At 38.6% G+C, this 26,038-nt stretch overlaps 1 protein-coding gene across 1 annotated transcript in view; it reads right to left on the bottom strand.

Annotated features, from left to right (window-relative positions):
• The window catches only part of WWC1 (WW and C2 domain containing 1), a 115,490-nt gene extending 91,583 nt beyond the window's left edge, over positions 1 to 23,907 (bottom strand). Inside the window, exons 1-4 of the mRNA XM_089659607.1 lie at positions 23,801 to 23,907; positions 17,353 to 17,556; positions 16,251 to 16,327; positions 12,889 to 12,968 (exon numbers count right to left, since the gene is read on the bottom strand). Of these exons, the coding sequence (XP_089515733.1) occupies positions 12,889 to 12,968; positions 16,251 to 16,327; positions 17,353 to 17,503 (308 nt within the window). The 5' untranslated portion in view covers positions 17,504 to 17,556; positions 23,801 to 23,907. The remainder of the gene's footprint in view (positions 1 to 12,888; positions 12,969 to 16,250; positions 16,328 to 17,352; positions 17,557 to 23,800) is intronic.
• Positions 23,908 to 26,038: the final 2,131 nt, after the last annotated feature.

Raw genomic sequence — 26,038 nt, 5'->3', positions numbered from 1 at the left:
AAGATAGGTAGCAAGTACATGGGTTGCATGTTTATCTGAAGATGGTGTGCTATGGGGAATACCACAGACATCCAAAATGTGGTCACACTTTCTAATGTATATAAAAAAAAAAAAAAAAAAAAAAATACATTTTGTTTTGGCCAGCTAATATTCTGAATTAACTCATTTGCAGTCTCAAATGCTCTAGCCTTCAAGTTTAATGATAATATTAATATCAATGTTCTAGCAGTGTTAGTTTTAGTGTGACACCCGTGTATATTGGGGAAGTGTTATATTTTTATCCGATTTGAAAACAACAAATTCTGGAGAAGATGTATTTGAAGAAAATAGCCTTTTCTCTACTAATGATCTAGGCTGGAAGCGCTTGACAGCTATGCTGATGATGCCAAATGAATGCAAGGTCCGGTTTATAGAGTTATTACAAAAATTAAGCCTGTCATGCACCTTTCTTGTACAGTCAGTGCTTATTGAACAGACAACGTCTGACATTGAAAGTCATGCCTGCAGAGCTAAAAAAAAAAAAAAAAAATCAAAACCAAATCAAATGTATAATATTTAATGTTTCTATTTGCCAATACTGCAAAATCTAGTGCCCTGAATGCATGTTTTTTGTGAAGAAAAGGTCAGGGACTATGACATGTCGTTTTAAATGGGGGGGGGGGGTTGGCTGGCCAAGCTGTGGAATTGTGCCATTATGAATATATAAATTATGTCGTTTTATAGTTTTAACTCTCTTTTCAGACCCTCTGCAGGCTACAGGCTACCACTGTGGTAAGAAGCACAGCCTCCAGTGTGTATTTGAGAATAAAACCTCTAATGATATTCTAGTAGTAACACACAAAACATTTACATTTTATTTCCAATCTATATACTCAATACAACTAATGTAGAATGTGCTAGCTTCCTGTTCTGCTGACTTCCATCATTTAATCATGTGCAATCAAAAATACAATTTTTCAAAAATTATTTTCCTTACAAGTGATTGGGTATTCTTTGCAAAGTGAATTTTCACAACATTCACTAAACAAAGTGAAAATTCCATGGCAAATTTACAGCAAATCAACCCTATAAACTTTAAAGTGGGAAGCAAACTTTCATACAGCTATATAGCCAGGAATATGTGTATACCCTGTCCCCTCTATACAGTTTTCATATCATAACTTGGTGGGACGCTGCTGTATTACCTAACAGGAAGCTTCAGTTTTTTGCTCTGCAGGTGTACAAGCGGCCTGTCACTGCACCGCAGAATACAGATGCATAACATAATCTGTCCATGTGCCTGCCTAATGAGACCTTCCCAGTCTCCTCCTACCCTTATATACACTCACCGGCCACTTTATTAGGTACACCTGTTCAATTGCTTGGTAACACAAATTGCTAATCAGCCAATCACATGGCAACAAATCAATGCACTTAGGCATCTAGACGTGGTGAAGATGACCTGCTGAAGTTCAAAGCGAGCAACAGAATGGGGCAGAAAGGGGATTTAAGTGACTATGAACGTGGCATGGATGTTGGTGCCAGACAGGCTGGTCTGAGTATTTCAAAAACTGCTGATCTACTGAGATTTCCAGGTACAATCATCTCTAGGGTTTACAGAGAATGGTCCAAAAAAGGGAAAATATCCAGTAAGCGGCAGTTGTGTGGACACAAATGCCTGGTTGAGGTCAGAGGAGAATGGGCAGACTGGTTGCTGTGACATTCAGATGGTAGGATCAGAATTTGGCATAAACAACATGAAAGCATAGATCCATCCTGCCTTGTATCAACAGTTCAGGCTGGTGGTGTAATGGTATGGGGGATATTTTCTTGGCACTAGGAAGGTTTACCTAATAAAGTGGCTAATGAGTGTAAAATCTGGGAGGGCATTTTCAATCATGCCAGGCCTGGAGCAGAGCCATGACATCATCAATCCTTGCACAAAGGGGGAAAACTAATACACTTTGCTGGCCGGTCAGAATAGTAACCTAACAAATTAAAAAAAGGCTGCGTAACATATACTGGAGTTTCTATCACATCGCTACACAGTGAAATCTCTATGTCTCTCACCAAGGCCAGAACAAAACCAGCTAGTTATACATTAAAGAAACACTACAGAGAATAATTGCTTTTTGTGATACCAGTATATGTCATGGCATACCGTGCTGATACATCTAGAAAACTGAACACAGTGAATGGATCTCTTCCAGGTAAAAACACCATACTATTTACTCTGAATGATAAAATTGTATGCAAAACAAACAATTTTTGTGCTCACCCTAAAATAATTTATTATTGTAGTTCAGGGGTGCTCAACCTTCTGAGCAAGGGCCACACAGGTGATTTGGCAACAGTCGCAGGCCACAATGAAATGGTTCTGAGTTTTGAATTTTTTTATTTTGAATGGCATAATGAACATTTTCCTCCTGCAGCCGCTGAATGCTGGTGAGAGAGGAGGAGAAGCCGGTTTTCAGTGGTTGCAGGGGGAAAACTGAGAGGATCTGTTCCTGTACATGCCACCCCCACTGCCCCTCCTATCCAAGTGTAAATCAGTATGTAACATTGAGTCTGCACGGGTCATGGGGTGGGGTCACGATTGCGATCCCTTACGCTAAAACAGTGGATGGGGGTGGTAAAAACATGTCTCAACTATGGGGTTTTACTGGCCCAATCGCAAATGTAAACAAGCCTTTACTGTCCTGAGCCCCTGATAAGGCTGCTTTCACACTGTTTACCTTCACTGCAGCATTCAGGAGTTTTGGTGTGCTTTTAGAAAGTCAGAAAGCGCACAAAACCTGCAAGATATAGTAGAAGTGCGCTTCCCAAGTTTGAGGTCTAGGGCCACATCAGATTTCGCCAAGGGCCACATGTTGAGCACCCCTGCTGTAGTTCATTGGAGGTATTAATTCATCATGGCTTCCTAAAGCCAAACTGGTATTTCAGTAAGAGTATAGCTGTTTAATAGGTTAAGGATATGATAAGAGTAGAGAGCATTCTTTTTGTCTGCACTTGGAAAACAATGCTGAAATACTATATGACAAACCATTCAGAAGGTATTAGTAACTACTTCGGGAGTTCTTTTATGCACACATAGGAGGCTTGTTCTGGGCAATAAAGCCTTACTAAGCATGCCATGTCAATCACAGCAAGATCAAAAAGAAGCCTTCTTAATCCTCTCGCTCTATTTGATCTTCACAGAAAAGTCAGCTTCTACTGTAAATATGCATGTTGCAGATTATTTTTTTTTGTTTTCAAAACTCAACACCAAAAGAAACAACTCTGTTCATAAAATTGTGGAGCATATATGAGTGATTGCTCCAGTAAAGGAAAGAAATCAAACATATCAGTCCTAATTTCTTTGCATTATTCATAACAGTTAGATGTAATGTTTATGCAGTACTGCCCTGATTTTGTGCTAACACAAGGTGAATCCAAATTAGCTCTACTTAAAGTTAAAGCTCGATTTACACACCTGAGGCTGCTTACACACTAATCCGTTTTTCTATCGCTTTTGCTTTAAAAAGAGCATAAGAAAAACGTGTGACCATTTATTCTTATTAGACTCTTCACACTGATCAGTTGCGGGTGCAGTGCATTTTTAAAATCCAGATTGCTGCATTTTTGGAAAAAACAAAACAAAACAAAAAAAAACACACACGCACACACACAACACACCAAATACACACCTCCCCATTGAAATCAATGGAAAATGTGTCAAAAATGCATCAGAAATGCACTCATGTTGTGCTTTTGGTGTGCTTTTTGAGTCACATGTCCTGTAGAAAAACCGCAATGTGATAAAAACATGGCAAAAACACATGCATTTTTGTTACGGATCAGTGTGAAAGAAACCTGAAACATTTATATAGAATATAATTTTCTAGACATGTGGAGACAAACCCTCATTTGGGATACTATTCACTGCCACCAGCTCCAGGTTTCTTGGGTCAGCTTCCCCAAACTTCCAGCTGGGGAAGCATGCACTGAGTAGAATTTATCATGGGACAGAGCAGGCTCCAACAGCTGTCCATCACATGAACAGGTGGGTAGCTTGCTGTGGGGCTGTACTTTTGCACTGATGCACACAATATATATATATATATATATATATATATATATATATATACACACACACACACACATACATATATATATATATATATATATACATATACACATACACACACAGTATATACACACACACAAAGAGCAATGATGTAGGTGAAGTGCACAACTGTAGTTCCGGCCTGGAGCTCTCAGTCAAGGGTGGCGTCAGAGGACTCTGCAAGGGAAAAGAGCCACCCTAAAATGGGAAGGCAGGGACAGTGCTATGTAGACCACCTCATTCATCAAGAAACAGAAACTAGGATACACCATGAAGTTAATTCATCAGCATTTGAAATGGCTAAAGACACGTTTTAAGAATTTACTTCTACTTTAAGGTCTTGTTCACATCTGAGCAGCTCTGCAGCGTTGCATTTTTTGGGTGTTTTTTTGCGTATTTTTGGAGCGGCACTCTGCTCCAAAAATGTGCTAAAGAAGCTCATGCACCAAATTTTGGACATGAGCCAAGCACGTTTTGCATGCTGTGTTTTGACATGCAGGAAACACCCAGCTAAACGCGCAACTGCTACTGATGTTTGGGGTGCCATTAAAGTGGAACTTCACTCTCTCAATCAACATTGACTATTTCTACTCCTTAAGCTGCTAGTATTAATAAATGGATAGAAAGTATATCATACTTAAGTGTTTAAACTTAAGTGTTTACTTTTTTTTTTACATTTCATCAGTTACTTCCTGGTTTCCATGGCTAGGCAAATTATGATATACATCCCAGCAGCATTCAGGAGGGGAGAGAGGGTTCTTGGCTCAGTCAATGCATGAGCTAAGGGCAGATGGGTTCTAGGAAGTAAATGCTACATGAATCATCTGCCCTTACTCAAGATGGCCATTGCCAGAATTAAAGCATGGAGACATGAATGGATGGGTGAGTTTGTTTTGAATACAAACAATGAATTAAATAGCATTTTGCTTTGTGGTGCTCAGATACATTGCAGTTCAACTTTAAGAAATAATGGCACTGCAAGGGTGTTTTAGCACATTTTTAATGCATCTGCACAAATGCAGGCAGAAATGCTTATTTCTGCCCGTTTCCACTACGCCCAAGTGTAAATAGAGCCCAGCAGTGCATACAAATGTCTTCTACCTGGACACCATAGTAGACTACAACCTGGCTGGATACCCTGTTAGATGAAAGTTTGTTCCTATGATTCAATAATGGAATAATTACTGAGGCAGATCTCCTCTGTTTTCCACAGACATGTTCCCAATGGTGTGGTGGCTGAGATGGAAAGCAAAGCTGAGCATGGTGGGAAAAAGCCATTTTGGAGAAGAACAATTTATTTTAAACAATTTAGTAGTGGTGCTAAAATGGAGTAGTGGCAGAAGAACACTGGAATGTTTATAGAGTGCATTATAGTAATGGGCAGCAGAGACTGGAGAGGTGTTAGCAAATGGTAGGCAGAAGGCAGGTGGTATGGCAGCAAATGTTGGGATAAGGGGAGAAGGTTCAGTAATTGTGGGCACTGGAAATGAGGTGTAGTATGATTTAGATGCAGCACAGATAGTGTTGTCAGCCCCCCAAAAAAAGCTACTGGCAGATAAAAAGCCATGTTTCTGAGTATGCAATGTTTATAAAGAGACAACACATGAGCAAATGTGCATGTTTTGAGAGAGGTTAATATTTTTTTTTTTGCAGACATGCACTTTAGGGTCACAGGTTGTGAGCTGCGTTGTCATGTTAAAATATAGAAATATTGTTCAATAGAAGTGAAATCTTTATCAAGATACTTGAACCATAAATAACACCACCACATGATAAACTCACTATATTTACTACATCAGGAAACCGGATGCACTACCCTATGATAAAAGGACTGCTCTAAATACGGTGTGTAATTGCACAATTCACAATACAATATTTAAGGAAACATATTAAAACTAGCTGGGCAAAAGTTGAATGTTTCTCAGCTGGGGTACACACTTCAATCCAAGCCTAACAGAGTAGAGGCACTGCCACAGAGGTGCAAAATGTATAATTAGCTGTGTGAAATAATGGAGTGTAAATTATTTATCTACTACCAACTTGTGTTTTAGCACTTTGTATTTGCTGTTAAGTAATTGCATTAAAGGGGTAGTATAGTACTAGATTAAAAAAAACAAAACAATTGGGCCACCGATGGTTTATTTTTTTTTTAATTTAAATATTTATTAGTTTTTCATATTATTACAAAATTCTATGAAAAGAGTCAATACATATAAATAATCATTACATTTCTACTTTGCCCCTTCTAATTACTTCTTTTCTTTCCCTCCCCTCCCAACCCTCTGCAAGATCTCCAATCTCTCAAGGCCTAATAACTTCCTAGTTTAAAATTTTCTATATTTCTCTTTCAGTCCTGATTTTTCCCATTTTTGCAGCACTTAAGTAGTACCATACGCCTGATTCTTTATATTTATTTACTGTTGTCTCAACATTATGTAGGAGACACATGGTTGGGTCTAGCCCTATGTCATTTCCAGTTATTATTTCTATTAATTTAACTATTGTCTTCCAGAAAACCTGAATTTTCGGACATTGCCACCATATGTGAAACACTGTGCCCTTCTCCCCACATCCTCTCCAACACATTTTTGAATTCTCCCCACTCATCTTGTGCTCAGTGCTCGGTGTAATATGCCATCGTGTCAAACACTTATAGTTAATCTCAACGTCTCTCATACTAACACTCTCGTGTATCAATCTAAATATCTTATTCTGTTGATCCTCATCTAACACCACCTCCATATCTCTTTCCCATTTCTCTATAAAAATTAACTTTGTGTCTGTGTCTAATTCTGTAAGTATTCTATAAATTTTAGCAATACCATGTTTCCCATCTCTACGTGTCTCCAACAACCTTTCAAACATATTCCACTCCTTTTTTAATCTCAGGGGTTTTGGTAGCTTTCCAATAAAACATTTGAACTGGTGATATTTCCACTCATCTATTCCGATAAAAATGTCTCTCTTCTTCTCTTTTAGTTCTTTAAATGATCTCAGTTCCCCCTCTACCAGTACATCTCTCAGTTGGATGTCTTCCCTTTTAAACCATCTCCCTGATATCTCATCCTTTCCTGGGGGGAAATATTCATTATTTACAAGAGGCATTAATATAGAGTTGAATTCCCATTTCATATTTTTGTGTAAATTATCCCATACCCTTAAAACATTTAAAGTGTAAGTACTTGTGCTTTCCTTAATTCTTCTAAAGTGTGCAGGAACCCATATCATCTTACTCAAACTAATCCCACTCAGTTAATTTTCAATTTTTACCCAACTCTTCCCATTATGGTTAAGTGTCCAGTCATAGATTCTTGCTAAGATTACTGCTTTATAGTATCTCTTGACATCAGGTAGTCCCATTCCCCCTTTCTCTTTAGTCCTACTCAATGTTTCGTATGATATTCTTGGTTTTTTATTCCTCCAAATATATCTTAACATTTTTTTTATTATCTTAAAAAAAGCCTCTGGGAGTTTGATTGGAACCATTTGGAATTTATACAGTATTTTAGGTATGATTACCATTTTAACTAGGTTTATACGTCCTATCCATGATGGGTTTCCTCCTTCTAATATTTTTAATTCTTCCTTGATCTCATTTATCAAAGAAATATAGTTTAATCTATACAGTTGTTTATATGAGATAGCAAGTTTTATTCCTAGGTATTTTACATCTTTTTCTCTCCATATAAAGGGGAATTCTTTTTGAAGCTTTTCCTTTTCACTCTTTGATATATTGATATTCAGAATCTCTGTTTTTGTTGGATTCATTTTTAAATTTGATAGTTCACCATATTCCTTCAAGATTGTCATTATATTTGGTAGTGTTATTCGGGGGTTGCCTACATGAAACAATAGGTCATCCGCAAAGGCCGCTACTTTATGTTCTATGTTTTCTATCTGGATTCCCTTTACCGCTCCACTATTCCTTATCATTGACAACAGGGGTTCCAATGACAAAACATACAACAGGGGGGACAGTGGGCAGCCCTGTCTTGTTCCATTGGACATCCCAATGGATTCCGACCTCTCCCCATTTACCGTAATAATTGCGGTGGGCTCCCTATATAAATTTACCTATCCACTCCCGCATTCTCTCTCCAATCCCCAAAACTTCTAAGTTGTCCATCATGAAGCCCCAATCCACTCTATCGAACGCCTTTTCGGCATCAATCGACAATAGTACCACCGGGGCTTTCCCTTTTCTACTTTTCTGAATAAGCATCAAAGTTCTCAACCCGTTATCTCTACCCTCTCTTCCTGGGACAAAGCCCACCTGATCTCCATGAATCCATTCAGGCATTAGATCTTTCAGCCTATTTGCTAGAACCTTTGCATACAACTTAGTATCGGTGTTCAATAAAGATATTGGTCTATAGCTGGAACACTGAGAAGGATCTTTTCCCTCTTTGTGAATAAGTACAACATGGGCCTGAAGAGATTCTCTTCTCCCCTCCATCCCTCCTCCCAGATCGTTCATATACTTCTTCAGCTTAGGTAACAATATTTCACTATATTTTTTATAGTACTTTACTGTATACCCATCCGGTCCTGGACTTTTCCCACCCCCTGTACTTCTTAATGCTGCTTTTATTTCATCCTGGGAAATTTCCGCATCCAAGGAGTTCAATTGATCTTCACTTAACTTTGGTAATCCTGCATTTTTTAAATATATCATCCTTTTTTTATTAATATCCTCTCCATTTTCTTTTGGAGGGCCTTGGGGGGTAATATTATATAACTTTCTATAGTACTCCGTGAACACTTTGATAATCTCTTTAGTTGAGTGAACCAACTCCCCCTTAGGATTTTTTATCTTTTCTATATAGTTTCTATTTTTCTTTTTATTCAGAGCTCTCATTAAGTATTTTCCTTGTCTGTCTCCCCATCTATATCTTTCACTTAATACTTTATTATAGACTCTTCTCTTCTCCTCATCCAACAATCTCTCTAATTCATCTTTTTTATCCATTAACTTCTGTCTTGATTCTCTTGTTATTTTCTTCTTTTGTATCTGCTCCAACTCCAGAATTTCTTTTAAGAGCCCACTAACCCTCTCTCTTCTTTCTCTTTTCTTCCTTGCTCCCAACGCAATCAGGATTCCCCTTATATATACCTTATGGCTTTCCCATACTGTGGCTGTCGATACTTCCTCTGTCTCATTCTCCTTGAAATATACCTTGATCTCTTCCCCAATCCTCTGAGCTATATCCTCATCCAAGAGGAGGGCCTCATTTAACCTCCATCCTAGGCCTCCCATCCACCGTCTTCCCCATCCCATTTTCATTATGACAGGGGCATGATCCGAGAATGTACTCATCTCTATATCTATTTTAACCAATAGTTCTATGAGTTGATGATCTATTAAGATATAATCCAGTCTCGAGTATATCTCATGTGCTTTAGAGAAGAAGGTATAGTCTCTGTCTTTCATATGCATTATTCTCCAAGTGTCCACCAGTTGGTACTCGTGGATTGCTTTTTTCAAAGCTCTCAGAGACCTACCGCCTTCTCTCTGCACAGGGGAGGTTGTATCCTTTTGTGGGTCCATACAAAGATTTAAATCTCCTGCTACTATCAAACGCCCTTTTTTGAAGTCTATCAATTTTTTCAACAGACCCTTCAAATAGATCTCCGGCTTTTTGTTGGGGCAGTATATATTGGCCAACGTACACTCGATTCCCTGTAATTTACCTCTCAAAAACAGGAATCTCCCCTCCGGATCGGTCATTCTATCCTCCAGCTCAAATCTCATATTCTTTGCCAACCCTATTGCCACCCCTTTTGCTCTTTTAATTGGAGAGTCAGCGTAATACCATGTTGGATAATATTTTGATTTTAATTTCACATTTGACTCTATCTCAAAATGTGTTTCCTGTAAAAATACCACTGACGTTGCCCTATGATGTAACTCTTTAAACAGCTTAAATCTTTTCCCGGGACAGTTCAACCCATTCACATTATATGTTATAAACTGTATTTCTTCCATCCTTCTTAATTCTGTCTATCTCTCTTCTAATGCTCATCCTCCTATTAGGCCCTACTATCTTGCAGCTTATTAACCCATCCTCCCCACCCCACACTCCCTCCCACCAACCCCCCCTCTCCCAACCCCACTCCCCACCCCTCTCACCCTCTCTTCTTTTTCCCCTACCCATTTTTAGGCATATAAACTGCCTACAAATCATTTGTGGATCTATTTCCACCATTGATTTAAAACTTGGGGCGTAAGCTCTGCCTATGTACGGCTCACCTCTCCTCCGACCCCCCCCGATTCCCTCTCTCTATCGTCTAAACTCAGTGAGAGTCTTTACTCTTTACCTCCCTCCCTTAACTGGGGCCTCCAAGCGGGTCTCAACACCCGGAGGGGGAAGACCAGGGGCGAGAGAGGGAAGTGAGAGAAAAAAAAAAATCATTTTCTACTTAATTCTCCCTCCCTTCCCTCCCCAACCCCGGGGCCTCCCTCCCCCTCCCCCCGACATGCTGCCAGTCCTCTTTTCTTGTATAATTTGTATTTCCTTTGTCTTCTTTTTCTTCTTCCCACCCAGCTATCTCCATTCTTTGCAAGTCCAGTCTATCACAAAAATCTCTTAATTCCTCCGGAAATCTCAAATACGCTGTGACCCCATTTTTCCAGCCAATTAGAGATGCTGAGGTACCCCATCTATACTGCACATTCTGTTTTCTCATTTGCTCCAACAGGGGTTTCAGGGATCTCCTTCTCCTTAGGGTCTCTACTGTTAAGTCCGCATAGATTTGGATAGTCAAGTCTCCAAACTTAATTAATGATCTTCCCTTGGTCTTCTTCCAAATCTCATCTTTGACCCCAAAATTTTGGAACTGGACAATTATGTCCCTCGGTCTTTCCTTCTCAATAGCCTGTTTGAACTTTCCTATTCTAAACACTCCGTCTAACTTGATCCCGTCTGTTTCAGGTCTGTCTCTTATGGAGTTTAAGATTTTTTTAACTAGTTCATATAGTATTTCCCCTTTTGCAGTCTCTGGGATTCCTCGTAATCTAAGATTACACCTTCTTTCTTTATTTTCTTGAACTTCCATCCTATAGATCATTTTTTTCTTGTTATTTTCTAATTGGCTTATTTTTTCCCTTAGGTTATCTATATTCTGGGCCTGGGTTTTAACTTTCTCCTCCGTTTCTTCCATTCTTGATAGCAGATGTCCTAAATCATTTCGAATAGCTGTCATTTCATGTTTTATCGTTTTTTCCAAATTTTGAAACATTTCTATCATCTCCTTCTTATTTGGTACTTGTAGTTCACTGTCAGATTCTTTTTTTCCCAAGCCATCCACTATTTGTTGGCTGCTGCTGCTATTCATGCCCAATGATAATCTAGGACTATTTCCTGAACTAGTGTCCATTTCCCCCTTTGCAGTTACGGCTTGGGCCCTTTCTGGCGTAGTATTTCCATATGATGTAAATTTCTTTATTGTTCCTGTTTGGGACCCTTTGGGCCCTGCTCCCTTGGGACCTTTGTTCTTCATGTCCTCTATATATCTTGATAGACTTGCAATTTTTCCTATATCTTTTACTCTCCTAGGACACCTGGGCCTCCTCTCTTCTTCTCTTCTAACCCCTGGGAGTCCTCCCCGCCTATGTCACTCAGGGGTCCACAACACAATAAGCCCCCAGCAGCTTTCACTCACCCTTCCCTTCTCAGGACGGTGACTCCAGACTTGTGTGGAGGGCCTTCACTGCTGCTCAGTCCTGGGGGGGATTCCTCTGGGTTTCCGATACTGTATTTCTTTCTTTCCTTTTCTCCTCCTTTCTCTCTCCTTTCCCTCTCCTTAGGAATCGTCACAGGGAAGAAGAATGGATCTACAGATATTTATGGGTCTCCCTGACCCAGGATCGAACAGCCGGCCAGGGGGTACAGGCAGCTATGAGCCGGCAGCACCCTGTCACATCAGGGCACCAACCAGCATCCTCTTTCCCTCAAGGGTCCTCCGCAGCTGGCCCCTTACTCCTACAGCGTCACTTCTCCTCTCAGCCGCACGGATTTCCACTCAGGTAGCGCCGGGGGAGCCGTCGTGTCACTGCAGCCCTGTCAGGGAACCGGCCGGCGTCTCTGCTTCCCAGTAATCCTTTGCGGCGAGCAGCGTGCTCACACCGCCCTGCTTCGTTTCCCCGGCAACCCGACAGCTGCACTGGGATCTCCGCAGCGTGTTCACCTCCCGGAGGTCCGTGCCCGCTCTCCTCTCCCTTCACCGCGCCAGCCTCTCCCCCCTTGGAGACCCCCTCAATCAGGTAGGGCTTCACACCATGAGGGTCTCGGGATGGTCAGCTTGGAGGTTATCAGAGAGCACTCACATCGTGCTCTCCGTCGCCGCCATGTTTAGGCTCCGCCCCCGGATCCCCGGGCCACCTATGGTTTAAGTCATAATATGTTAGTATACATTACATACTAGCACATTATGACAGACTTGCCTTAAAACAAAGCCTTCAAACTGCAAGCTGTCACCACTTCCATCTTCACTCAGTCTTCTTTTCAGGTTCGCGCTCTCTGGCCCTTTGAATGGCCAGGCAGCGACTATGTAACACCAGTGCATGTGTGTGGGAGTCAAGTTCATGGCAGAGCGCTTTCAATGGACGGCATACTCCAGTGTTCCATCCATTTAGAGAGCAGTGCACATGCAATCAGTGATGTCACCGGCTGCTACAAATGTAAATATCTCCTTAACACTGGTATTCACTATACCTACAGGTAAGCATTACTTTTAGGTACAAGTCATAAAGCGGAGTTTACTACCTCTTTAAGTGAAAGTGAAACATAAAGCTGACAACTTACTGTCGAAGTGTTTGGTAGCCATTTTCCTTGTATTGTAGTTCCTGCTGCATATAGGCTACTTCTCTCTTCAGTTTGTTAACCTGCATTTGGGGATGTTAGAAACTGTCAACAACGGTTTACCTTATTCATTAGTCAAAAACAACATACTGGTATTTTATGGAGAGATCTGTGGAAGTTAAGCATATTTTCTATTGCACAAAAGAAACACGTGAAAACGGTTTTTGTTCCCATTTTACAGTTACGGAACATCAGGAAGACTATTTATTTAGTGTTTAAGATGATAATGGCATACGTGTAAAATAATGCCTACCTTTGCATTGCCACAGTAAAATGTTATTTAAGCTTACACTACTATAGACTGTCCAGCAAAAATTTAACTTAGAATTCTATCAACAGACTGGCATAGCATTGAGAGCAAAAATGAGAAGAGATCACCTTTTTCACTGCACATAAAAATAATTTTTACCTGGTTAAGTATAAAACAAAATCCATTATAAAACCGATTTTGCTATATAAAAGTACATAGTATAAAAAAAAACCCAAAAAAACCAAAAAAAACTTTTTTTTTTTTTTTTTAAAGCTAGGCTTTTAACAAAAATATTCAAAGGGCCAGATGTTACTAAATTTGAAAGCAGACAATTCAATTGAAATTTTACATAAAACATTATTATATAAAGCTTTTATATATAGGTTCTTAAATGTATTTCTAACCAGCTTTTTAACATATATTTGTTTGTTTAAAGGGATCTTTAAAGGTCAACCCCAGGCAAGTTTCTTCTTTTAGTTTTGGCTAGAGTGGAGAAGAGATTGCAGTAACCCTATTGGAGAGATTTCCCCTCATTTCCTGTTGTGACAGGAAATGAAAGGATAAATCTTTAATTGGGACACAAACTGCAACAAAATACATACGTAAAATAACAAAGGGATGAGACTACAATCAGGCTATTATTACAGCTTGTGCCTCAAGAATTTTGGAAACAGATCCTAAACAGATCGCCATATATTAAGAGCTGTATTGAGAGTGTAACTTTTATATTGGATTTTGTTCAGTTCAGGTAATCAAATCAATTTAAAATACGAAAAAAGAAATTAAAATACCTCCCTAAACTTGACTGACCAATTAAACTGAACAAAAACATACTTAAAAATTATCCTTAATGCAAATTAACCATACTTTTAACATACAGTACATGTCATTTTAAATTAAAAAGTAGTATGACCAAAGCTTTTTAGGCCATTCCTCTCTTTCAGGTCACTGGAGTGAACTTCTGTGATAGAGATTCAGCCTCTAGTGTTGTGAAAGATCCACTCCAGTCTCTGGATGTATCCTGAACATAATGTTGGGGATCCACCCAGATCCCTGACTGGCAGCTGGCTCAGCCTCTCAGCACACTGCCAAGAGCCCAAGTCAGCCGTTCCCATCCCTCCGTAGCTCGGTTTTCCAGTGAACGCTGGAGGGGTGAAGCAGACCGAGCTCTCAGTGAAGACTGAGAACTAAGTGATCAGTGGTCATGTTATCGCATAGACCTACAGTCAGGTCCATAAATATTGGGACATCGACACAATCCTAACAAACATTTTTGGCTCTATACACCACCACAATGGATTTGAAATTAAATGAACAAGATGTGCTTTAACGGTAGACTGTCAGCTTTAATTTGAGGGTACTTACATCCAAATCAGGTGAACGGTGTAGGAATTACAACAGTTTGCATATGTGCCTACCACTTGTTAAGGGACCAAAAGTAATGGGACAATTGGCTTCTCAGCTGTTCCATGGCTAGGTGTGTGTTATTCCCTCATTATCCCAATTACAATGAGCAGATAAAAGGTCCAGAGTTCATTTCAAGTTTGCCATTTGCATTTGGAATCTGTTGCTGTCAACTCTCAAGATGCGATCCAAAGAGCTGTCACTATCAGTGAAGCAAGCCATCGTTAGGCTGAAAAAACAAAACAAACCCCTCAGAGAGATAGCAAAAACATTAGGCGTGGCCAAAACAACTGTTTGGAACATTCTTAAAAAGAAGGAACGCACCGGTGAGCTCAGCAACACCAAAAGACCCGGAAGACCATGGAAAACAACTGTAGTGGATGACCGAAGAATTCTTTCCCTGGTGAAGAAAACACCCTTCACAACAATTGGCCAGATCAAGAACACTCTCCAGGAGGTAGGTGTATGTGTGTCAAAGTCAACAATCAAGAGAAGACTTCCAGAGTGAATACAGAGGGTTCACCACAAGATGTAAACCATTGGTAAGCCTCAAAAACAGGAAGGCCAGATTAGAGTTTGCCATACGACATCTAAAAAAGCCTTCACAGTTCTGGAACAACATACTATGGATAGATGAGACCAAGATCAACTTGTACCAGAGTGATGGGAAGAGAAGAGTATGCAGAAGGAAAGGAACTGCTCTTGATCTTAAGCATACCACCTCATCAGTGAAGCATGGTGGTGGTAGTGTCATGGCGTGGGCATGTATGGCTGCCAATGGAACTGGTTCTCTTGTATTTATTGATGATGTGACTGCTGACAAAAGCAGCAGGATGAATTCTGAAGTGTTTCGGGCAATATTATCTGCTCATATTCAGCCAAATGCTTCAGAACTCATTGGACGCCGCTTCACAGTGCAGATGGACAATGACCCAAAGCATACTGCAAAAGCAACCAAAGAGTTTTTTAAGGGAAAGAAGTGGAATTTTATGCAATGACCAAGTCAATCACCTGACCTGAATCCGACTGAGCATGCATTTCAGGTGCTGAAGACAAAACTGAAGGGAAAATGCCCCAAGAACAAGCAGGAACTGAAGACAGTTGCAGTAGAGGCCTGGCAGAGCATCACCAGGGATGAAACCCAGCGTCTGGTGATGTCTATGCGTTCCAGACTTCAGGATGTAATTGACTGCAAAGGATTTGCAACCAAGTATTAAAAAGTGAAAGTTTGATTTATGATTATTATTCTGTCCCATTACTTTTGGTCCCTTAACAAGTGGGAAGCCATAAGCAAACTGTTGTAATTCCTATACCGTTCACCCGATTTGGATGTAAATACCCTCAAATTAAAGCTGACAGTCTGCAGTTAAAGCACATCTTGTTTGTTTCATTTCAAATCTATTGTGGTGGTGTATAGAGCCAAAAATGTTAGAATTGTGTTGATGTCCCAATATTTCTGGACCTGACTGTATGTGATAAACATGATAGCTCAGCTCTTGGCTTTAGAGCTGGTGGGGGACAGCTGCAGCATTGGACCAATGCTACACAAACACAGTATGACAGTATGTACAACTTTTTTTTTTGCAATCCCGCACTTCACCTTTATCAGTTTGAATAAGTCACAAATTTAAAAAAAATTATATGGACATACCCTGGACTTTGCAGTAGCAATTTCAGCTTTCAGAATTTCAGGATCATATTTTGAATTAGAAGAGGAACTTGAGGCCACTAAAATAAAAAGTGAGAAATCCAAAAATAATTTCAGGTGCATAAAAATATTTAACTGTATGGGGTAGTTCCACTTAATTACAAATGAGAAATTATACGTTTTGCAATGAATGAAAGATGAATTTATCATTTATAAAACGTTTATTTCTAACATTTTCAAAGCGCGCATTTTTACTGTGATATATATAGCGTAGCATGGGGGTTTGTACAGATATTTGTGAAAATGTTTTGACTGCAATGCTCCTTCAAACTGTAACTAATTAATCTCAGTGCCTGGATGTTTTGTAATGAAGATGAAAATGCAGACTATTAAAAAAAGGATAAAATTGCATTTCAGTGTATTTTCAGACATGGTACTAAAATCTGAAAAAAAAAATATGGACAAAGAGTTGTAATACAATTATTTCAAGCAAAATATTTAACAGCCAGTACTTCTTTAAAAATGATAAACTCATAATGTCACTGTTAGAATGTATATAAAAGCACAAATAAAGCACTTTTTTATTACTGTAATGCAGTCAGACTGCACATACTTTTTTTTCTAACTGCTAAGTGCTAAAAGCAAGGATAAAAACCCATAGTTGGACCACAGGGCTCTCACACAAAGCAGTGACCCAACTCTCTAGCAATCTACTCTAAACACTGCTCCAAATGATAGTACTGCTCAGGGAACAAGAGTTCTGTGCTCGCTCTCAAGTCAAGTCTGTTTGTCCATTGGCTCGGCCTCTCCTCACTGGCTGTGACTGACAGCAGCAGGAGACAATGGCTCCTACCTCTCTGTCCAGTGAGAAGAGAGAAAGGCAAGAGCCACTTCTCTTGTGCACATCACTGGATTGAGATTGGGCTCAGGTAAGTATATAGGGGGACTGCATGCAGGTCTTTTTTACCTTAATACAGATAATGCATTAAGGTAAAAAAAAACCTTGTACCTTTAGAACCTCTTTAAGTGGGTGAGTGCTCGGGATTTAGTAGGAACACAGTGATCAAATGGATCAATGACTTTAATTTTTGTGCTCAATACTTACAACTTGGCTGAGATCCAAGCTTATGTTTCCAAACATCGTGAAGCTGCCTGTATTCCTGCTGGGCTAGTTCAAGCCTTTGCTGTTTGACTTGGTAAATCTCTTTTTGAGCATCTAGAGCTTCCTGAGCAAGCACTAGGTAGTCTTTTAACATGCACTCCTGTTGTCTTCTCCATTGCACTCGAGGATCCTCTATCTGTGTGGTTTCTGCAAGAAATGAGTAAACACCCTGGATATTAAATACTGTAGACTCTCCCAGATAGAGCCATCTAATGGATGTAGGAGTTTTGTGGTAGTGAAACCATCTATGAAAATAATAGAACAAAGGCAGTAATATAAATCAGAGATTCTAGCTCTCCTGCATTCTAGCCTGGAAAAAAAGCAGTTTGGGTTGGGGTTACACTTTGTACAGAATACAGTAATATTCTGGCTGGTAATAATATTGACTTATGATTCATAAGAAATAAAGGCTTGCAATGGTTAAATAAATTTAAATCATAGAGCGAAGCAAAATGTATGTTTCATAACTGACCATTTTAATAGGAAAATTATCATAAAATTAACACAATTTGATAAACTGAAGCAGCTTAGTAAATTTGACCCCATTAAACATCACATGACATATTCATATTAATGATGGAAAGCATTGTAATTTTACTCTCTTTCACTGCACAGAAGGACTTCTTTTACATACGATAAGATACAGATCTGAACGAAGCACTATTTCCCACAGATGCTATTCTACTAGCAATTCAGAAGTACCACCTCTTTTTTCATGCTGCACCAAGACATAGAAGGAGCAATACAAATTTTGTTGGAAGTCTAATCTGGTAAAAAAAAACAAACACAACAAAACCAAATATGTAATTGTAAGTAATACATCTGCTCTTAATTTTCCGGGCAGCAAAAATGCATTTTAAAAGTATATAAGTACTGTATATATTCATATATGGTAAAAAAAAAATTTCACAGTAAGTTTTGACATTTTTTAAATCTGCAGCTTTTATTAAAACAACAACTGGTGATCCTGCCATAAAGGTTCTTGTTTAGGATCTTTTTATATAGAGTGAGAATGCCCTGACACCAATCCCTCAATGTTGTTCTTGCATTGTCACTATTTGACAGTAGCTTTTAAAAGAATAGAAGTGGGCATTTAAACACTTGCCAGTGCTGGAAAGGGATCCTGTGGGCACAAGGCCATTGGAACAGAGGCAAGTATTGTGGACTTTAGTCCCACATTATGGTCGAAGACTATCATCTATAGTGCGCTTCAGACAAATCAATAAATTATCTTTCAAAAGGGAAAAAGCTCCTTCAGGAGGAAGCCACAATTGCACAGGTTGTTTTCAGTTCTAACAGAGGAAGGTTTTATATACTGATTGCATTGGGAATGTCTTTGTAGCAACAGCTCTAAAAGACTTTATGCCTAGAACAGTAGACTTATCCTCCAATTGCATAGTACAGTTGTGCTCAAAAGTTTGCATACCCCTGCAGAAATCATGACATTTTGGCATTTATATTGCAAAAGACTGATAATGCCAAAAAACTGTCTTTTATTTAAATACTGTGATCATATGAAGTAATTTATTATTACATGTTTTTTTGGCTCCTTTTTAAAATCATATTGATAACAGAAATAACCCAAATAGCCATGATCAAAAGTTTACATACCCTGGGATGTTTGGCCTTTGCACAGATGGACAAGGTGCCACACACAGGTTAAAATGGCAATTAAAGATTTATTTCCCATAGGCTTTGGATATCTTTTTATATCCATTTCCATAAAACTCCATTGCCATGTTATGCAGGTATTTTGATAGTTCTTTCTGCTCCCCATGGCTCAGTATCTAGCCTGCTTAGTGTATCCACGTGAGAGCTAACAAACTCACTGACTATTTATACACAGACACGGACTCGAATGAACACAAACCCACAATAATGTGGGGACCAGGGTTCATGTTGCAGGCATCTCTCTCTCCTGGGAACACTGAGAAGTCAGAACAAAAAGAGTGAATTGAGCTGCTCACATTAAGCCAATTAAAACGGGGGTTTCCTTGGGTGGTTGATGTGGGTGGGGTTTTTTTTTTCCCCCTTTCCTCTCCACCACTCTATTACAGATGTAGGCAACATGTTTTGTATTGTACATTGTAGAATTATATGATTGTTTTTATTATGTTTAGAATTATGTTTGTTCAACCATTTCGACTTCTCATGTATGAGCGTGGATCCTGAGGAAGTGTCATGTGAAATACATAAATCCCTTATTTTTTTACCAAACCGTTGATTATATGTTCCTGAAAACATTTTGGATATGGCTTATGACGTGGTCAAATATAGAATCCTTTTAACAAGGTGTTTTAACTATTGTAATAAAGCTTTGTGATTTTATTGATGTGAAATTTTTCCTATTCTGGCACACCTGAAAGTCCCGTGTTCATGGTCTCCTCTTCACCCTGGGATTTGTCCTATGAGATTGGTAGATTCCTCTTTTTTCTCTTCTAGAATACCAAGAAGTCACACCTGTCAACAATGGTGGCGTATGGGCTGAGGTCACCCCAGTGAGATTGTCTTCTGTGCCTCTTTGAAAAGACATACAGCTGGTGCTGATGAGGGTTGCAGGTGGATGGAGGTGACAAAGTCATTGTACGAGGATAGTGGAACAGAACTAGGGACCAGTGGTCTATGGAGCACTTAAGAAGAACATCACCAGTAAGTAGATTTTTCCTCTAGGCCTGAATGATGGGAGAAAACATTGAGCCCATGTGCACAAAACTCCACCTAGTAATGGATGTCAACACTCAGTTCTCTCAGTGCTATAGTCACTACTACAAACTGTCAGGTATTTCTAGTGCTTCAGGGCAGCTAGTCTTACTCAATATTTTAGTCCTCGGACACTGGGTCACAACACAGGCTGTGCAACAGATATAGACCTGCAGAGAGCTCTACAGCTAGTTAACACAGTACATAACGTTCTAGAAAGAGCCAAAATGCAGTTCAGAGTCCAAAGGTCATTTTCCAAGCTAGACCAATGTAACTATGTATAACTTATTCAAACCTGGATTTCTTATTTGAATTAAAGTATAATTCCATCCTAATCCAAACTAGTCTTAAACATTCTCTTTCCCAACTCCTAACACCTATGCTGAATAACCTAAGAAAAAAAACGATTCATATATATACTTACTTATTTTCAGCCTGCTTTGGTATGGTCACATTATCTCGCTCCGTTGTGTCAGCTAGCAGTGGCTGCAGGAGAAAGGATGGAGCACTGACAACAGGTGGGACACGAGAGCCTACGGGTGACATCACTACTTCCAGATATCCCAGCCATTGTCAAATGCTCTCACCTCTCCCCTCCAGCCACCACTAGCTGACACAGAATATCAAGTGATCAGACTGGAATGGGCTGAAAATAGGCAAGTATATACATTTTTTTTTTTTTTTTTTTTACACACAGGTTATTCAGCATAGGCGTTAGGAGTGGGGAGGGGACATTTTTTAGTATAGCTAGGTTTAGGCTGGATTTCTACTTTAAAAAGAGGTTTTACAAGCATTTAAAATTACAAAAATAAAATAACTGTAATAACATTTACTTTTCACAAGTCACTTTAAATCCTCATACAACATCCAATAATGGCCACTGGACTCTTTCTGTATAAGAAGAGGATGGACCCAATACCTCCCTTGTCATCATCCATGTACTATTCTTTCAAGCCGTAATAACAAGGATGATAGTAATCAAGCTTGTTGAAGATAGAGATATAACTATCCAAATTCCTATATAAAATTGCTATCTAAATCATTTCACACCACTAAGCACAAAAACCCACAAAATGTGTACATGAAACTACCTTATTATATGACCATTTTCCTTAAAAAAAAAAAAGTCAATCTTCACCCATTGTTGAAATAACAGCTTTAAAAACATTTCACTGCTGAAAAATCGTGATCTAAACACACATGCATTTTATGTACGTTATGTACATTTCCCATCTAACAGCAGTTTTTGGTCATGACTGGGATATGTTTGTCTGAAGAGATGGGATGGTGTACAGGTCACACCTGTGCTACTGCTTGACTTTAAACCCAAGTTACAGCACTCTACATCAATGATAGTAATAGGAGTAATGCCCTGTGCACACTATAAAAAGATCGGACGAACGATCGTCTGATTATCATCGATTGTACGCAGCAGGTTGAAAGCGATGTGCTTTTATGCATGAGAAAAATATTGTACGATAAAGGCATTGCGTATGAGCGTCGCAGCGTAGCTGTGGAAGTGATGTAATGTACGTGTGACCCTGTAGCCACACCTTTCAGTGCCATATTTGTTATCCCCCCCATCAATGGATCTTTCGTGATGAATTTTTGAAATAGTCATGGATACCGTATCCGAATGTTCTGAAAATACTGCAATTGCCATTATGGGTTTTGGAATTCTGGTTTTATTTTTACAACATGCAAACACACATTCATTGTGATGCAGTGGCATATTTAATGTTTGTTTTTTGGGGGTGGGTTGAAGACAACTGTTTACTGACAGTAATGGCTGTAATGCTTAAGAATATTCTTTGGTGTTTATTTTCTTCAGGTTCTTCCGGGTCATAAGCAGCTTCCGATTATGCTGCATTCACACCTGAGCACAGCCATTTTCAGGTGTTTTTATTTGAGAGTTTTGCAAGCATATGATGAGTGTTTTAGAAATGTATTACAACAGTTTTACATGTGCATTCAAGCTTCAGGTGTTTTTATTTTAGCCAATAAAAAGCACCAGGGGGAGTACATTAGGAGTGGAGAGCTGCTGTTTTGCCAGAAAACATGCAACAAAACACTCATAAAATGCTCATATTGTGTGTTTTTCAGGCATTCCCATCAAAGTCTATGGGGTCAATTTGCCTCCAATGTGTCTAAAAGAAGCTCATGTACTTATTTGAGCAACAGGCATTTTGCTACAGGTGACAAAAACACTCAGATGTGAATGGGGGACATTAAACTGAATGGGATTTGCTTTGTTGAGGGTATTAGAGCTACAAGATTCAAGCAGAAAATTGCTCTGATTACAAAGACATTACACATTATTATTATACAGGATTTATATAGCGCCAACAGTTTGCTCAGCACTTTACAATATAACACATACATTACAAGTGCATCTGTGGCCAAAACTTTATTTTGGCGTCGGTCTCAGTTTATTATTACTGTCTGTATTTCTGCTTGGAAGAGTCACTCCATTTGTCTTGGTAACCACTGTAACTGTGGCAGAAAGTTATGGAAAATCCACAATTTTACAAGCTTTTAAGAAAAGAGGGGATACTTTCCAATGGGGACACCAGTGCACATTGACCTTCTTTCACTCTGGAAAGATTTGATCTTGTTTTCTGTTGAGACAGGAGAGAAAAGCTTCCCAACATAACACAGATCGCTTAAAAAAACAAAAAACAAACAAAAAAAAAAACTGTGACAGATTTTATCCATTCCCTGCTCATTTAATAAATTGAAAGCACAAAACACCGTAGTTTTGCCTAACTGATATCTAATCTATATTCAATTTTGACATATTATACACAATATTTACCCCCCTCCTTTAGGCTAGGTTCACACCTATGCAGTTTGTGTTTGATCCGGTTCTGCAGTGCTTTTTGTGTTTTTGCACATACGTGTTTGATGCTTTTTTTTCCCATACTTGCTGCTGGGCAGATTAAAATGCAAAATGTATCAAAAAACACATAAAAAAATGCACTACATGCATTTCTGCAGCGTCTCCTTTGAGCCAAAAACGCAACATTTTGCATTTAAAAAAGGTCTCAAAAAACACACCAGGTGAAAAACGCACAGATGTGAATGTGTCCCATAGGAAATCCTGTTAAATGGACTGTAGTTTCTGCAAAATGCACCGCAAAATGCTTAGGTGTGAACCTAGACTTATTGTATGCTCATTCAGGTCAGACAGAGGGCATATACATACTTTGGGATGCTTTTTACAGAACACAAAAAATATGGTAGTGTGACATGCACAGCAAGGCAATACAATTCAGTGAATGAAAGAAATATGGCACATGCCCGCACAATATTTAATAAAGAAATCACTCTCAAAGGATATAAGCCTCTATCACGTTTAACTCATTTATAAAATCAGTGGCTGCCCCGTTGCCATTTTATTTGACCTATACAATGTACCTATTCAAATAAGCTGCCAGAATCCTGTAAATGATTGCAACAAATAACAATTACACACTTCTAAAGACAGACTACTCCTTAGAGGTGCCACACATTAACGTTTCCTACATGAGTAGAATTCTCAACTCCAACAGTGTTGAAACATATACCTCTGAAGGCAAATTTGTTTACTTATTTACATTAATTTACATTATCAATCACATTATGCAATACTCATTTAGGGAACGGGCACACTAATATACAGTTTTAGGCATAATAATACACAAAAACTTACGACTGTTATGGTCAATGTAGAATACACCAACTTGCGTGTCATAGGCTTCTTCCCATCCAAGTGGCAACTCATCACCAATACAGTCAGCAAAGGTTAATGGTTTTGTATATCTGGAAAATAAAATCAGTATTTTACTACCATAGATAGGCAGTAGTGTATGTACAAAAATAATTTAATACATCTGTCATTACTTAAAATAAAGTGAAATGTATATATTTTTTTTTTTTGGAGACAAAGTTTCTTTTGGTGATATTATCCTGCATAATTTATTTTATGTTCTATGCAATCTATATACAAAAAAAACAACAAAAAATATAATTCTATTCAATCAGTTTTCTTTTTTTAATGCTATTACTGTAAATATTTAACTTTATAGTTTGTTCTGTTTATAATTGCACTAAAAATTGAGATTCTGGGACAAAACATTGCAAAGTTATTTGTGAAGTGAAAAAATGCTGCGATACATGAAACAATGGCACAATCCATTATATAACCGAAAAACAAAGTGAAAAGATAAAAAAATATATTAAAAGATAAAATATTGGAAACAATTTTAATATTGAAACAATATATATTATATAATTATATATATAAATAAAAAAAACAAAAACCACACAAAAAATAAAGAATATTTTTAAGTATGAATCAAACAAAAGTCATTAAAAAAATCAAGTTCAATCAATAAAGTGTTCATTCAGTGAACCCTCCTTTGGATAACGAAAAATATGTGCATCTGTCATCAATTCCTGTGCAAAGACATACTCCACCATATATCTGCTCACCTCACGCAGTGTGACCTGACATTATACAATGTTACCGTCTAACTGCACTTTAAGTCCCATATGGACTCAGAAGATCAGTTTGCTGAATGAAGACTCCAAAGTAAGCTCCCTCCTGATAAGCATCTTTGTATCAGCCGTATTCCTCATTAAAAAGAATTCGACATTGTGCTTTATCCTTTTAAACTTTTATTCATCAATTAAAACATATGAAATACACTCACGTTCTGGAGGTGTATTTTGCACCAGGTATGATGAAGATCCAGTGATGTACTGCTTAAACACAAGATGGCAGTATCTTCTCAGCAGCAGAGTCCTGTACGAGCTCAAAACAGACACCATCCGTAATGTGATGCAAGGCAAAGCACGGGCCCACTTAATGAATGCTATTGCCTGCTGTAATGTAGTTCCAGGAGCCTTTTGTAGAGTACTACAACCGCTATCCCAATGAATGGCAACGTCGTGATGTCATCTACGTTTTGGCACTAGTAACCTGACTTTACCAAGGGAATATCCCCTTGATACAGTCAAGTGACTAGTGATGAAACGCATCGGGGAGAAGTGTGTGGATGACATCACGACGTTGCCATTCATCGGGATCTAATATATATTTTTTGATTTTTTTCACTTTGTTTTTTGTTTATATAAATGGATTGTGCCATTGTTTCATGTAGCACAGCATTTTTTCACTTCACATTATGATTGTATAATTTGTCCCACTGAGACATGGGATGTGTGCACTAGCGGCTACAATATTTAAATGTAATTTTTTTGTTTTCATTTCACCATAGTTAGCACTTGAGTTATTCAATTTATTTTAGATTGCAAAGTTATTTTATTTTAAATGTGTTTCTTGCTTTTTGCACACATTTTTTAAATGAGACACAACCCCCCCCCCCCCCCCCCAAAAAAAACCCAAAATTAATAACAATGAAAAATATTTAAATATTGATTGTAAAAAAATAAATAAATTAGTAATTAAAAAAGAAAAAAAAATATCTGAGGGGAGAAGAAGTTGACTAGAGCTCGTACTGGTGCTTAGGGGTTAAAAAGGGATTAAAAGGTTATTAATTTTAAAAAAATGCATTTTTTACTGGTCAGGTTGCTGTAACTGACATATGAATTAAACCAGTACATACAGCGAGGCATTAACGGAACACTCTATCTTACAGAGTAGTGGCTGCTTAGACAGGGGAGTGACAGCATGGAAGAAGGGTAGGGCATGAAATCCTGCAAGAAGCCACTCTTGCAATGTACTTGACTGCATTATCTTTAGATTTCACCTGCTTTGCACACCCCAGAAATCTTACTGAAGTGCTGGTGACATCAGGTCAGTGATGCAAAAGATGAGTACAAATCAAAATTCTTTAAGGGCCAGTTCACACTACATGCGTTTCAGTTGCTTTTTTTCTGCACCCAAGATGCACATAAAGTAGGTTATATGGTTGTCAATTTCATA

This window comes from Staurois parvus, unplaced genomic scaffold (genome assembly GCF_062004578.1).
Source record: "Staurois parvus isolate SC_StPar_1 unplaced genomic scaffold, SC_StPar_1.0 ptg001171l, whole genome shotgun sequence".
NCBI classification, from domain to species: Eukaryota; Metazoa; Chordata; class Amphibia; order Anura; family Ranidae; genus Staurois; species Staurois parvus.
Note: the sequence above shows the minus strand (reverse complement) of the source record. Positions and strands in the feature narration are given on the sequence as shown.